Raw genomic sequence first — 13,664 nt, 5'->3', positions numbered from 1 at the left:
GCCTGCCTGCATCCTAGGTGCCACTCATTTCCGAGCGAGGGACGGTTCCTTGTGCTTGAAGGACGTCCCTCCTCCAGACCCTCTACTCTGCCGGCTCCCCGTGAGGACCCTCTCCTGGATCCACACCACACTGGGCAGCGCTAGGTCAACATCCCGCCTTGATCTGAGGCCCTCAGGGCGAAAGAACTCAGCTACAGCATCACCGAAGTAGCCGTCTGTGGTTGTGTCTCCGGCAGCGGCAGAACTGAAGTCAGAACTCCAACACCAGCGGGCCGGCCTACCTGCCAGAGCCATCCCAGTTCTGATTTTGTGCGAGGCCCGAACAAGTAGGCAGTGGAGTGGCTTCACCCCAAGTGATGTCGGCCCTGTTCCCTGTGTAGCGCCAGCCATCTGGCTTCGAGGCACAGCCAGTGTGGGGACTTGGGCAGCGTCCTCCAGCTCCGTTTCTCTCCTTTGGTTGGCATCCCTCTCGGGCACCCAGTGCCACTGCTGACAGCCTCACGCTCTCCTCGTAGCTCCTGCCTTCGGCCGAGAGGGAGTCAAGCCCCTGGCCTTTTCCTTTCGTGCCGTCTGGGTCACACGCCAGTCCTGTGCCTCTCCCGGCGCCAGGGGGCACACACCTGTGCTCGGCAGGCCGGCAGCAGGGACCTGGGTGGGGAGAGGGCGTTCCGGGACGCGGGGGGGCCTGTCCTCCCAGGAGCCCGTGGAGGTAAGTGGGTTCCTCCCCTGTCTCACAGACCACTTCCACATGCAGTCGGAGTCCTTGATCGGCCCCCTGATGCAGAGCATCTCACACCAGCACTGGAAGGTGCGGGTGGCTGTCATCGAGGCCACCGGCTCTGTGATCCAGTTTGGCAGCGGGAAGTCGGTGGACGACGTCCTCCCTCACTTTGCTCAGAGGCTCTTCGATGACGTCCCCCAGGTAACGAGTTTCTCCTCTAGGTGGTCCCCCCCCCCTTCACCGGGAACGCGCTATTTGTAACTTCTTTTTTTCTGTAAAACTCTTACCTGTTGCCCCGGACATCTTGCATCATTTGCCGTCACTGGGTGGTCTTGGTTCACGCCTCTGGGAAAACGGGGAGAGTTGAATTGTTTTAATATGTTCGTTGTTCTTCACTTGGGGGAACGTGGGACGGGAGTATTTCCTCCTTGGAAAACAGTCGAACTGAGTGTAGCGCGTGGTTTCAGAGGCGTCTGTGAGACGCACGTCCATCGAGGCGGATTGAGGAACCCCAGCGGTTGGTGAACCAGACCTGCGAGGAGGAGGAGGAGGGTCAGAATTGGTGTGTCGGGGTCATGTTTCTGTTGGGCCTTGGGACCCACCGAGAGAGACAGACCGAGACCAGAATGCTGGCTTTTCTGTTGGCAGAAGTCAGGTTGGAGGCTGGGTCATGGATGTGAGGCCACAGTTTGCTTATAGAACCTGAAGACCCCCGGCAACAACAAGGGGAAGAGAGCCACCCGCCCCCCAGAGGGAGGAGACGGGGAGGGGATCACTTAGGGGAGGGAGGAGACGGACGAGGGGGTCGCCCGGGGAGGGAGGGGCAGTGGTTGCTGGCAGAAGTCCCCCGAGTGGTTAGAAAGTGCCCCTGCCTGTGGCCGTGGGGGCATGAGGTGGCCCAAGGTGGCCAAGGACTGAGAAGCTGGTGCTATGGCCGCCTGGCCCCTGCTGTCCCGATGGGGGAGCACTTGTGTGCCGGCCCCTCCCCCATTGTCCACACACTGTCTCCTTTAACCCTTCACACCAGCTGCTCGCATGTCCCCTGCGGTCTAGAAATGGTGCTGCACGCTCAGGGTGGCCCCGCCGGAGCTGGCCCCCGGGGCCAAGTGTGGTGACACTAGAGTGTTGCCCGGCACCATCCGGCCGCCTGGCCGCAGGCACGCTTCAGTTTCCTTCCAAGTTGCTTTGTTTGGTTTTATTTTTTTACGCAGCTTTATGGAGCAACAACTCACATAGTGTGCAAATCACTCATTTAAACGTTCAGCGTGTTTGGTATGTCATCTTTAGAGCGTTTGGTAAAATACGCGTAACGTAAAGTGGGCCATTTCTACCACTTTTGAGAGGGAGTTCGGACGCGTGAAGCGCATTCACGACGCGGTGGGACCGCCGCCGTTAACCACAACTTCTTCCCATCGCGCCCTCCCCCCTCCTCCCCGCCCCCACTCCCTGCCGCCCGTGAGCAGGACAGCGAGTGGTCTTGGTGGCTCTTCCACCGGGCGACGTGTTGCAGCGGGGGTCACGCTGTGTTCCTCCGTGAGGCTGAGGGATCGCCGTTGTGCGGCGGGCTGTATTCTGTCCCTTCACCCGTCGCCGGGCGCTTGTGCCAACGTGGGGACGCAGGTGTCTGAGCCCGCCTTCGCTTCTCTGGGGCCCGAGGCGTAGACCCAGGAGTGGGGGTGCCGGGTCGTACGGTAACTGTCCGTTTAGCCTATGGAAGAGCCATCGGGCCACTCTCCGCGGTGGCCGCGCGCCTGGCATTCCCGGCGGCGGTGCGCGAGGGGTCCGCCCCCTGCACGTCCCCACGGCGCTTCTCCGGGGTCTGTGTGTGTCTGTCGCCGTCCTGCCGGGTGCGAAGCGGCGTCTCAGTGTGGCCGTGACTCTGTTTCCCTGATGGTGAGTGACGTCGAGCATATTTTCGCGTGCTTGTTGCCGGATTGTCTCGCCTGACAGGCGAGAACGTTCAGCTCGGGGCCCCTGACAGTGTGGCCCGTAGGCACGTGTGCACACGTGCCCAGAAGGGGCCCCGATGCCTGTTGGGGTTGTGTGGACGGCTTAGAGCTTCTTACCACTTGCTGTTGGATGCCTGAGGAGGCAGAGGGGCTGGGGGTGGCCCCGGCACCCCTTGGGGACTGGAGGTGCCTCTCGGCAGGATGAGTCTCCCTCAGGGCTCTAGGGGCCAGGACAGAAGCCCCCCTCAGTTGCCCGCCTGTGACGTCCCGCACCGGGGTCCGGGTGTGACGTGCCAGCCGCCCAGGATGTCGCTTCAGGCCGTGTCCCTACACCCCAGGGTCAGAGAGCCCCTCCCTGCTCCCAACAACCTGCGGGCCGCTGAACTGGGGTGACTGGGGACGCGGCCCCCCCCCCCCCCCCCCCCCGTGAGCTGGATGGGGTCGGCACCGGGCAGCATGGGAGGTGGGGACCGAGAGCAGAAGCGGGCTCTGCCCCGGGAGGGGGCGGGGCGCTGGGTCGGCTGCAGCCTGGACTGGAGACCTGGTGCAGGAGGCAGGGGCCCGAGGTGGATCCCGGTGGCAGACGGTGGTGCCGCCACCCCCGGGACGGCCTCCCTCCCGGCTTGTGCCAGGCGGACCCGGGGCGCGAGGGCAGGTGGAACAGCTTTCCTCGAGGGAGCGTGGTGACCGCGTACGACAGCTTTCTGTCAACAGTGCTACTGAGTGTCAGTCGGGAGCTTCCCGTAAACAGCCTGGTTGTGTCGCAGGCCCCGTGAGCGTGGACCTGTGAGGATGGGTGTCGACAGGTCCCTGTGAACCCTGTGGCTGCGTGTCAACGGACAGGTCCCTGAGAACGGCACGGCCGTTGCTGCCGTCAGGGGCAACATTCCGCCTCCTTGGTGACGGAGTTTTCCAGACTTGGGGCTGCAACTCTTTCTTGTGATTTAGTGTTCCAGAAACACTGTCCGTTATTAAAGCTGTCTTTATTTTCGTTTCTTCCCGGTGGGATTTGATCTGCTCTGCACAATTTCCAGGGCCGATCGAGGTAGGATTTCCAATCCACCCTGGAGCTGGCCACCAGCTTTCTCGCCGATGAGGGGTCCTGTCAGCGGGGTGCCCAGCAAGTTCCTCGCAGTGAGGTGGTAGGGAAGTCACTGGCTACCCCTTATGCGTCTGCACGGGGTCTCAGGCCCTCGTGGTCCCGGGCTCCGCGGGTGTTTCTGCGGTTTCAGGGGCCGGGCCTCTTGCGGACCCGCGGTCCCGTGGACAGCCCGGGGCTGTGTCCGGATCTCACCACGCTCCACGCGGAAGGTGAGCATCTCCCTGCTCCGTAACTTGTGGAAAACATCCCGCAGCTACTGTCCTACGGCTTTTGCCGGACCGTATCCTGGGTCACCCCACTGCAGGGCAGGTGGCTGCCAGAAGTAACTTACTAGAGGTGTTTCGCCCAAATTGACCCTTTCGGTCTGTGTGGCCCTCCCGTGCGGAGGAGACCGTGAGGACCCCCCGTCTCACAGGTGGGGAAGCGGGGCACAGAGGGGCACGGAGCTTGCCCCGGGGGCAAGGGGGCTCAGAACGTGGGCGGTAGGTCCCGGAATTCCTGCTCTGGAGGTCCGTCACCTCAGGTCTCCGGGACATGTCTGAGCATGTGGGAAGAGGGTGTCCCAGCGCGGCAGGGCTGAGGTGGCTTCCTCTGAAACCCGTCCTCCGCACGCGCCAACCGCGAGGGGAGGCACGGCCGGGGTTCTGCCCCTGGCCATAGTCCTCCGTGTCCTTACAGCCCTCGGGTACCCCTGGGGTCAGCCTCATCTTCACGCACCCCTGCGTGTTGCAGGTGATGACGTCTCAGCCAGAAGCTGGGATTGTGTGTGCTCTCCGCGGTCTGGGTAAGACGCGCCGACCCCGTTACGGAAGCTCCTGGGACCTGGGACCTGCCTGGGTGCCGCGCGGGGCCCTGCCTGGGAATGCCTGGCTAGGCAGGCTGGAGCTCGGCCGCCCCGCCTGCACCCCTGCTGCCGGCCCAGCGGGCGTCCAGGCCCAGCCTCGGGGCGTCCCCAGGCCCCGCCTTCTGCCAGCTCCCCGGTGGAGCAGAGAAATGGGCGGGCCCTGCCCCTGCCCTGCGAGGACCTCACTGGTGCTGAGGGGTGATGGGTGTGGGGACGGAGCGGTGCCTGAGGAGAGGACGGTGCGCCCCCAGCGGTTCTGGGGACTTTCGAGGCTGTGGGAGGGGATGTGATGAGCTGCAGACCCCGGGTGGAGTCCTGCCGCGGGGCACCGAGCGGGTGTCGGAGTCCTGCGTTCGGTCAGAACAGCCTGAGACTGGGAGCCTGTCGCTCTTGTGGAGCAGGGTACTCTCTGGTGGCAGGTCTCGATTTCACCGCAGGAGCGAGAAGATCTGGGACCTGTGCGCAGGGGAAATGGGGTCCCCGTGTGCTCTGCCGTTATGGTGACCTTCCCGCCTTCCCCCTCCGCCTCCCGCCTCCTGACCTTCCCGCCTTCCCCTTCCTGCCTCCTGACCTTCCCGCTTGGTGACCTTCCCACCTTCCCCCTCCCGCCTCATGACCTTCCCGCCTTCCCCTCCTTCTCTCGCCTGGTGACTTTCCCGCCTCGTGACCTCCCCGCCTTCTCCCTCCGCCTCCCGCCTTGTGACCTTCCTGCCTTCCCCCTCCCGCCTCATGACCTTCCGGCCTTCCCCCTCCGCCTCCCGCCTTGTGACCTTCCCTCCTTCCCCCTCCTGCCTCCTGACCTTCCCGCCTGGTGACCTTCCTGCCTTCTCCCTCTGCCTCCCACCTCATGACCTTCCTGCCTTCCCCCTCCGCCTCCCACCTTGTAACCTTCCCTCCTTCCCCCTCCCGCCTCCTGACCTTCCCGCCTTGTTACCTTCCCGCCTTCCTCCTCCACCTCCCACTTTGTGACCTTCCCTCCTTCCCCCTCCCGCTTCATGACCTTCCTGCGTTCCCCTCCTTCTCTCGCCTGGTGACTTTCCCGCCTCATGACCTCCCCGCCTTCCCCCTCCGCCTCCCGCCTCGTGACCTTCCTGCCTTCCCCCTCCCATCTCGTGACCTTCCCGCCTTCCCCCTCTGCTTCCCGCCTTCCCCCTCTGCTTCCCGCCTCGTGACCTTCCGCTTCCCACCTCGTAATCTTCCCGCCTTCCCCGTCTGCTTCCCGCCTCCTGCCCCTGACGTTAAAATGAAGGAAAACTGGCAACAGATACAGCGGCTGTTCAGGTCCAATGCATACCTAGGAAATATTATGTTGAACCTTTTTCAGGATTAAGAACTAAAAATGTTACAGGTTGAGTTGAAACCCTTTCTGCTAATTTTTTTAACTGAATTTAAATATTGTATACTTGAAACAGAATTTGCTGTGTTATTAAAATATTGTGTTGAGGGGCGCCTGGGTGGCTCGGTTGGTTAAGCATCTGACTCTGGATCTCAGCTCAGGTCTTGACCTCAGGGTCGTGAATTTGAGCCCCTTGTTGGGCTCTGTGCTAGGTGTGGAGCCTACTGAAAAATTTTTTAAATAAAATAGCAAAATATATCATTGTGTTGATACTATTAAAAAAGTTTTTTATTGGGGCACCTGGGTGGCTCAGTCGGTTAAACGTCCGACTTCGGCTCAGGTCATGATCTCGTGGTCCGTGAGTTAGAGCCCCGTGTCGGGCTCTGTGCTGACAGCCTGGAGCCTGCTTCAGATTGTGTCTCCCTCTCTCTGACTCTCCCCTGTTCATGCTCTGTCTCTCCCTGTCTCAAAAATAAATAAAAACGTTAAAAATTTTTTTTTTTTATTTAAAAATAAATAAATAACTAAAAGTTTTTTATTATAAAGATGGGGTTTACTTGAAATGATGTAAGATGCGTAAAATTCAAGGCATTTGGTGAGCACGGGCCGTGATGTGCTGCGGAACGATTTCGCGTGAGACGGTTAATTACACTCAGGCCCTGGACAGAAAGACCCCCAGCCCCCAAGCGTGAACTGCTCAAGCTCCAGGGAAAGGTGACTTCCTCCAACTGCTTTCGAGTCTGGTGGGATGACGAGTGCCAGTCTGCTGAGGAGTTGGCCTTACTAGCCTCTGCTGAGAGCAGGGTACGGAAATAAATGGGCTCCTTGCAAGAGCCGGGCGGTTCACTGGGTCCCTGAGACGCTCCAGTTAAAGGAGAGTGGGACGTTCTCTTCTGTGTTCACGTGCTGTGTTAAGTACACGGCTCTTCCCCCTTGGCTGTCGGTGCCCGGTCTCTCTGGCCCAGCCCCCCCGGTCCGCAGGCTGACTCGGAGAGGAAGAACTCTCGGTTCATTCTGCTTTTTCTCCTTTAGTTGAAAGATTTCCTGCTTAGTCAAACTGTTACTTGGCAACTCTGCTCAGTGCTGTTTTCCTGAGCCGAAAGGGGTAATTTGTCTCGTGATGACGGGGATCAGCAGGTTTCTGGCGACACCAGCTTGAGGCTGGGGGAGGCCGGCCCTCCGGCTCTCCCAGCTCACGAGGGGAGACACCTGAAGTCTCCAACCTGCAAAATGCCTGGATCTTGGGGGACATTGCAGTGACTGTCGGGAGAGCGCAGCCGGACGGTCTGGAGGGTCCGGCAGGTCCCTGACCCCCAGCGGCCGGGACACGCCTTCGCTGCAGGGGCCGGCCCCCTGGAGTCTGGTGGTCCCGAGCGCCTGCCATCCTGCAGAGGCCCCAGTCGTTCCCCGTGTTCGGGCACCCAGCAGGGTGGCAGGTAGGCCCTCGTCAGACAGGCTCTCGGGCGCCACCAGCTCAAGGTGTTGGCTGAGCTTCGAGGGTCTCGCCTGCTGCTTGTACTTTTGCCCTGAGGCACGTTGATTCCTCAGGAGTCCCTCGGGGCCCCGGGGTCACGCAGGAGGACCTCACGGAGAGATTGCTCTATGCTACTCTGTCCTCGGCGGCACAGTCGGCGTGGGGCGGCTGTGGGTGTCCATTTGTAGGTACCGGGGCCTCTGATCGCTGGGAGCACGTCTCAGATTCTCCGGGATCCTTAGCTGCAGTTTTGATTGTTAATAATTTCACGAGAAGTTCAACAGTAGCGCGGAGCCCCAGCCGCCCCTCCCTTGGTCGGCCCTGTTTACACGCACGGGCCGCTGGGATTAGTGAGCCAGGCGCCTGGCCCTCCTGTGCGTCAAGCCCCGCCCCAGGTGCCTTCCTCCCTGGCCGGGAGCCAGCGTCCTGTTCTCCCATTTTGGAGAAGGGAGAGTGAGCTTCAGGGAGGTCGGCGGCCGCATGGCCCATTCCCGGTGCAGGTGCCTGAACATGAGCGTGGGCTCCCCGCACTGGTCCCCCGACCTGTGAGCGGCGGGGGCGTCACTGCTACGGCACACCCGCCAGGGGGCCCCTGCAAGCGCAGCCCCAGCCAGCGGTGGGCACGTACCCCGGCCGCCTGCCCAGGGTAACACAGCCCTCGGAGGGGGGCGGTGGCGCTCCCGCGCTCCCCAGGATCGGGCGCAGGCTGGGGCTCAGCCCATTCTGCTCTCCTCCCACGACGCCAGGCTGGCTGAGTCCCCGCCCCGGGCTCTGTTCTGAGGGAGCTGGGCCTCAGGCACCTCGTTTCTTCCCTGTGGCGGGCAAAGTGGGCAGAGGCCTGCAGGCCGCCTTGGCACACGGCCAGAACCAGGGGCCCCCTGTTGGCCTCCTCAGGAGGCCCTCGCGCGGTGTGGCCTCTGCAGGCTGACGTTTCGTGGGGGCTCGCCCATGGCCCATTTGAATACCCGCGGTGAGGGGCGCCTGGGTGGCGCAGTCGGTTAAGCGTCCGACTTCAGCCAGGTCACGATCTCGCGGTCTGTGAGTTCGAGCCCCGCGTCAGGCTCTGGGCTGATGGCTCGGAGACTGGAGCCTGTTTCCGATTCTGTGTCTCCCTCTCTCTCTGCCCCTCCCCCGTTCATGCTCTGTCTCTCTCTGTCCCAAAAATAAATTAAAAAAAAAAAAAAAAAAAGTTGAATACCCGCGGTGAGACAGCGCCCAGCCCGGGGGGTTCCCACACCGAAGGCCCTGCCGGCGAGACCCGTGGGACCTGCTGCAGCCAGCAGAGGACCAGGCCAGAGCCCGGGAGACGCGGGCTCACGCCCACGAGATGGGGCAGTCCTGGCGTTTCCTCCGCCAGCCCGCGGTGTGGACGGCAGAGACGCTCTGGGACCCCAGGCGGGCGTCGGGCCAGGATGGCAGCGCCTGAGCTCGCTGCAGGGTCTGCGCGGCGGGTGCCCCCTGCACGTCCTGTGCCCGGTTGAAGCCCTTCCCCCCCCACACTTCCTTCGCGTGCAGGTGCGGCAGGCGGTGACTTGTGTGGTGGGGGGCTGGCTGCTGGACCTGCGGGACCGCTACTCCTTCTTCCACAAGCTGATCCCACTGTTGCTTAGCAGCCTCGAGGACGACATCCCCGAGATCGCGTAAGTACGGAGCTCATGCTGGTGGCCGCCGCTCTGGGCGAGGCCCGGGCCGGCCGGGTGCAGGTCCCCGTGTTTCCGGGACCGTCAGGGGCCCCTCCGAAGTTGTCACTTACAGCAGCGGTGCTGTGTCTGCTGTGGAGTCCCTCCTGGAGCCCGCCTCGTCCCCTCTGTCCTGTTTGCTGTGGGATCGTGTGTCCCACGGGACGCGTCTGCGGCTTTTAAATAGTCGAGAGTTCCCGGTGCTTCGGGCACATCAAGGAGTCCATCTGGGTTTAGCGCCGTGAGCAGAGCCGTCAGAAGCCCTCAGAGTTCCCAGCGCCCTCGGGGGCAGACGTGGCTCCGGCCTTCCGCATGCCCGCCTGACACGCGTGTTGTGCCGCAGGCTCACGGCCGCCAGCCTCTGGGAGAAGGTGGGCCTGCAGTGGCAGAGGGAGAACGAAGACGACCTCAAAGATAAGCTGGACTTCGCCTCGCCCCCTCCAGCCCACCACCCCTCGCCAGGTGAGTGTGGGCCGCCCGGGCGGGTGAGGGGTTCTGTGCCGGGGCTGGGGCGCGGGCCCGCAGAGTAGAGCGTGCTGGAGACCCGGCCCAGGACACCTCCCTGGGGCCTTCCCCTCTGGGCCCGCTGCGGGTGTCGGGGATACGTCAGGCCGCGAAGCCGTGGGCGGCGGCTGCTGGCCGTGGCAGGAATTGTGGAAGCAGGCGGTGCTGTCACTTTACAAGAGAACCTGTGAACTGCACCCAAAATGCAGTTTCAGGGGAAGAGCAGGGCCCGGGCCAGGGGCGCGCTCAGAACAGAGGCGCCCCCACAGCCTCCCTGTGGGTCCCTGCCACACCGCGAGCACACACGTGTCGTCGTCGGCGCGTCCCGGGCACGCGAGCCAGGCCGGGCGGAGCCACCCCCCGGAGCCGTCCCTCCTCCCTGCCCCACGGACCCACGTGCCGAGCAGCACTTTCCGCCGGGGACGCAGCGTTTCCTGCTGCGGTCTGTCTGCAGCGCGTCTCCTTCAAACACAACGCTGGCGAGGGCCACGGTGGTGAAGATGCGCGGTCGGACCATAGCGGCCACGAGGAGCCCGCCGCGTGAGGGCCGCGCGGACACCTGCCACGACAGGGGCTCCGAGGCCGGCTTGGGAGCGGCCCCCCCAGGCTCCCAGCCCCGTGACCCCTTCCGGTGTGTGCTCAGCTGGTACAGGGGGGATCACACAGGTTGTAGAAAGGGCCAACTTCAGCGGCTAGCGGGGTTTTGCTGCCTTAGTAAAGTTTGACGGCGCGGCGTCTTTTTAAAGCGTGGACCTTCGATGTAGAGCTCGCTGTGATTTTATTTTTAAACGCGCCCTCATCGCCTGTGAAGGAAGCCGAGCTCCGAAGGCGCCTTCCTGCCCTCCGCTGCCTGGAGGCAATATCTCGCCACTTGGCCCGGCGGGAGACCACACTCCGCTTGCCGACGGGCCGTCCTGGCCGGCTTCTCACCGCGGACGGGAAATGACGACTGCCCTGGGACGTGAGGTCGGGACGCCTCCCTCCCTGGTCCTGGACAAACCTGAGGTTCTCGGCCGACAGCTCCCCACGTGTCACATGGGTCTCCGCCCAGGAGTGGTCAGCCTGTCACCCTGCCCCCCCTCCCCCGGCTACCCGCGTGCACGCGGGGCCGTCCTCCCGCTGCAGGGACATTTTGTCCGGTGTGGGCGCGGTGCTGGGTCATCTCCCGGGTCACGCAGGGCTCAGGGGCACGCAGGCTGGTGGCTCTCAGGCTCCGAGACAGCCACCTCCCAGAGGCTTGTTTCAGTCCCACCGGAACGAGTTTGGAACAAATTCCAATCATGGTTAGCGGCATGAGCACTAGATTTTGTTAGATTGTTAGCATTTTTCTCCTAAAATTACTTCTTTGTAATTAGACTTTCAAATCTAAGTTTTAAGATTTTTTTTTTTTTTACACCATTTCATACATCAGATTTCACGAGCCACCCCAGGCCCTGCCGCCTGCCTCCCCTCGACTCGTGACACGGCCGTGAGATCATTTCTGTTTGCACGTTCACCCTTCCCACAGAAGGCTCCCTAGGGTGGGGGCCTACCTTCCTGCCTCGGGGAGCATCTCCTTCTGTGGACATGCCTCAGTTTACCTACTGCTGGAGCCAGGATGTCTAGGTCATTTCTGGGTTTGGGTGATTTCGATTAAGGCCTGTCTGAGCACCTGCGTCCGGGTCTCTGCATGAACTATGTGCTCTCTCGGTTAAGCCCCAGGGAGTGGGTGCTGCCATTCTCTCTGTCTCTCTGTCTCTCGCTCTCTTTCTGTCTCTCAGTCTGTGTCTGTGTGTCTCTTTCTGTGTCTCTATCTTTCTGTGTCTCTCTCAGTCTCTCTCTGTCTCTGTGTCTCTTTGTCTTCTCTGTCTCTGTTTCTCTGTGTGTCTCTCTCAATCTCTCTGTGTCTTTCTCTTTCAGTCTCTTTCTCTGTCTCTGTCTCCATGTCTCTCTGTATCTCTCTCTCTCAGTCTGTCTCTCTCTCTCTCTCTCTCTGTTTCTCTCAGTCTCTTTTTCTCTCTCTGTCTCTGTGTCTCTCTGTCTCTGGGTGTCTCTCTGTGTCCTCTCTCTCAGTCTCTGTTTCTCTGTGTCTCTCTGTCTGTCAGCTGCGTGTCTGCGTCCCACCTGCAGGGGGCAGGTCACTGTTGGTCCTGGTCAGCACACGCCGTGGCATTGGGTCTGCTGTTCGGCTGTCCTCACGGGCGTGTCGTGGCTCTAATCTGACTTCAGCATCTGTCGTGCACTCACGCCCCGTGCTCATCCACGCGTCGTCTGGGGTCGAGTGCCCAGATCTGTCGTCCGGGTTAAATTGGGTTGTTTGTTGTCTAACCGTCGAGTCGTGAGGATTCCTCACGCGTTCTGGGCACGGGCCTCTGTCGGCTGTGTCCTGCGCCCCTTCTCTCTGGCCGGACTGCCTTTGGAGTCCCCAGCTTGCCCGCGGCAGGTGGCCCTGGCGGGGCCTGCTCCGCTCACTCTGACTCGCGGAAGGAGACCCCCTCCTGCTCACGGGCCTCTCGCTGTCCCTGACCCCGTGCTTCCGTGAGCGGACGGACGGATTTGAGGAGGTGCGCAGCTCACTGCCGAGGGACCTTCGTCCTGTCACATCGGGGTTCGGACCAGGCGCGCGTAGCACGGGCCGTCATCGTCACCACACGGTTTGCCATTAGCTTGACAAACCAAGTGTCCTGTTGCAGCACAGAAATCAATCTCCACTTTTAGAACCAGCTACGTCCCCGAGTCAGCCGCTCGCTGAACCAAGAAGTGCAGGTTCGTGCTTGCAGAGGACGTGCCCATCCGTCGCGCCCTCGAACCGTGGGTTCCGGAGTCCCTTCTCCCGGAAATTTTTCTCCTGTGAACACTGTTGTCCTTGGTGCCGCTTGAGCGAAGAGGAAAGCATTTCCTCGTGACAGTGACCGGCTTGCCAGACCTTTTGACGCAAGAGAGAACAGAGTTGGTTTTTCCCCAGCTTAGAAATAAGTAGAGTTCCGTTTGAATAAACACCGTTGTCACGTGAGCGCTTTCACGGTGATGCCCTTCAGGGTTTTTGTGTTCTTTGCAGAGCTCAGACCTGCTCTGCTTGCCTGTTTCGTCCAGGTATCTGGAGAGGTGGCAGTGGTCAGGAGAGTCACATTGTGCGGAGGAGAGATGGGCGGGCATGGGGGGGCGGGGGGCGGGTTTGCACCGTGTGCAACCAAGCAAGGGTCCGTGGCGCACAGCACAGCCACTCGGAGCCTTGGGTGCTGGGGAGCAGGGGCTCCGGGACACGGGTGGGGTCCCACTGCTCAGAAGGCTGGGCGAACCTGGTTTTCTCCTTATCGGAGGTGAGGCGCCCAGGCCCAAAGCAGGGAGCGGCTGGTCCACAGGCAGGGAGTCAGGACCGGCACCCGCCTGAGCCACGTTGGGGCTTAGGACACGCATGTGTGTCCTTGGTGACCCTCCCCAGCCTTCCCGCTGACCGCCGCCCCCTGCACTTCTTGAGGAGGGGCGGTCTCTGGTCAACTCTGAGCCGCGTCCACGGGAACCTCGTGCAGAAGCCCGAGTGTCACCCTGCCTGTTTGTGGTGCCTCATAAACCCAGACGCGTTCAGGGCAGACCTGGTGGCACTTAGATACGTGCGTTAAAAAGCCGCCGAGCTGTTTTTCTGCCCACAATTAAGTTGCGCTTTGCCTGATGGAGCAAAAACTAAGCCAACGTAACGTTCTGCGTGCTTCTGGCCCAGCTTAGTCAAGGCTTTGCGTCGACCCCTCCTTGAGTTAAAACTCCAGCACGGTGGGGGGCGCTCTGCCCATTTGCAGACCGCGCCCCTCCCTCCCCCAGGATGGGTCTCGGCCACTGCGTCTGCACCAGGGGCGTCACCCACAGGCCTGGCAGCCCCCGGGCACCCACCCAGCCCGATGATAAAGCCCCAGGTCAGCTGGTGGGAAAAACGACCTCGGGATGAATCAAGGACACCTACAGGGAAGACAGAACACCTGCGCTTTGAGCCAGGATTTGAACTTTGACCTCAGACCCAGAGGTCACCACTCCCAGAGCCTGTCTGCCTCCAGTGCGCACAGACTTGACACCCAGCTGGCTCT

The 13,664-nt window shown here is 61.8% G+C and overlaps 1 protein-coding gene across 2 annotated transcripts in view; it reads left to right on the top strand.

Moving 5' to 3' along the window:
• DNAAF5 (dynein axonemal assembly factor 5) overlaps positions 1–13,664 on the top strand; it is a 48,338-nt gene that overhangs the window by 2,383 nt on the left and 32,291 nt on the right. For both annotated transcript variants that reach the window (XM_053893837.1, XM_053893836.1), the window contains exons 2-4: positions 738–922; positions 8,942–9,066; positions 9,449–9,567. In XM_053893837.1, the coding sequence (XP_053749812.1) occupies positions 738–922; positions 8,942–9,066; positions 9,449–9,567 (429 nt within the window). The remainder of the gene's footprint in view (positions 1–737; positions 923–8,941; positions 9,067–9,448; positions 9,568–13,664) is intronic.

The sequence above is a fragment of the Panthera pardus genome, unplaced genomic scaffold, assembly GCF_024362965.1.
Source record: "Panthera pardus isolate Hobbes unplaced genomic scaffold, ASM2436296v1 HiC_scaffold_4, whole genome shotgun sequence".
NCBI classification, from domain to species: domain Eukaryota; kingdom Metazoa; phylum Chordata; class Mammalia; order Carnivora; family Felidae; genus Panthera; species Panthera pardus.
Note: the sequence above shows the minus strand (reverse complement) of the source record. Positions and strands in the feature narration are given on the sequence as shown.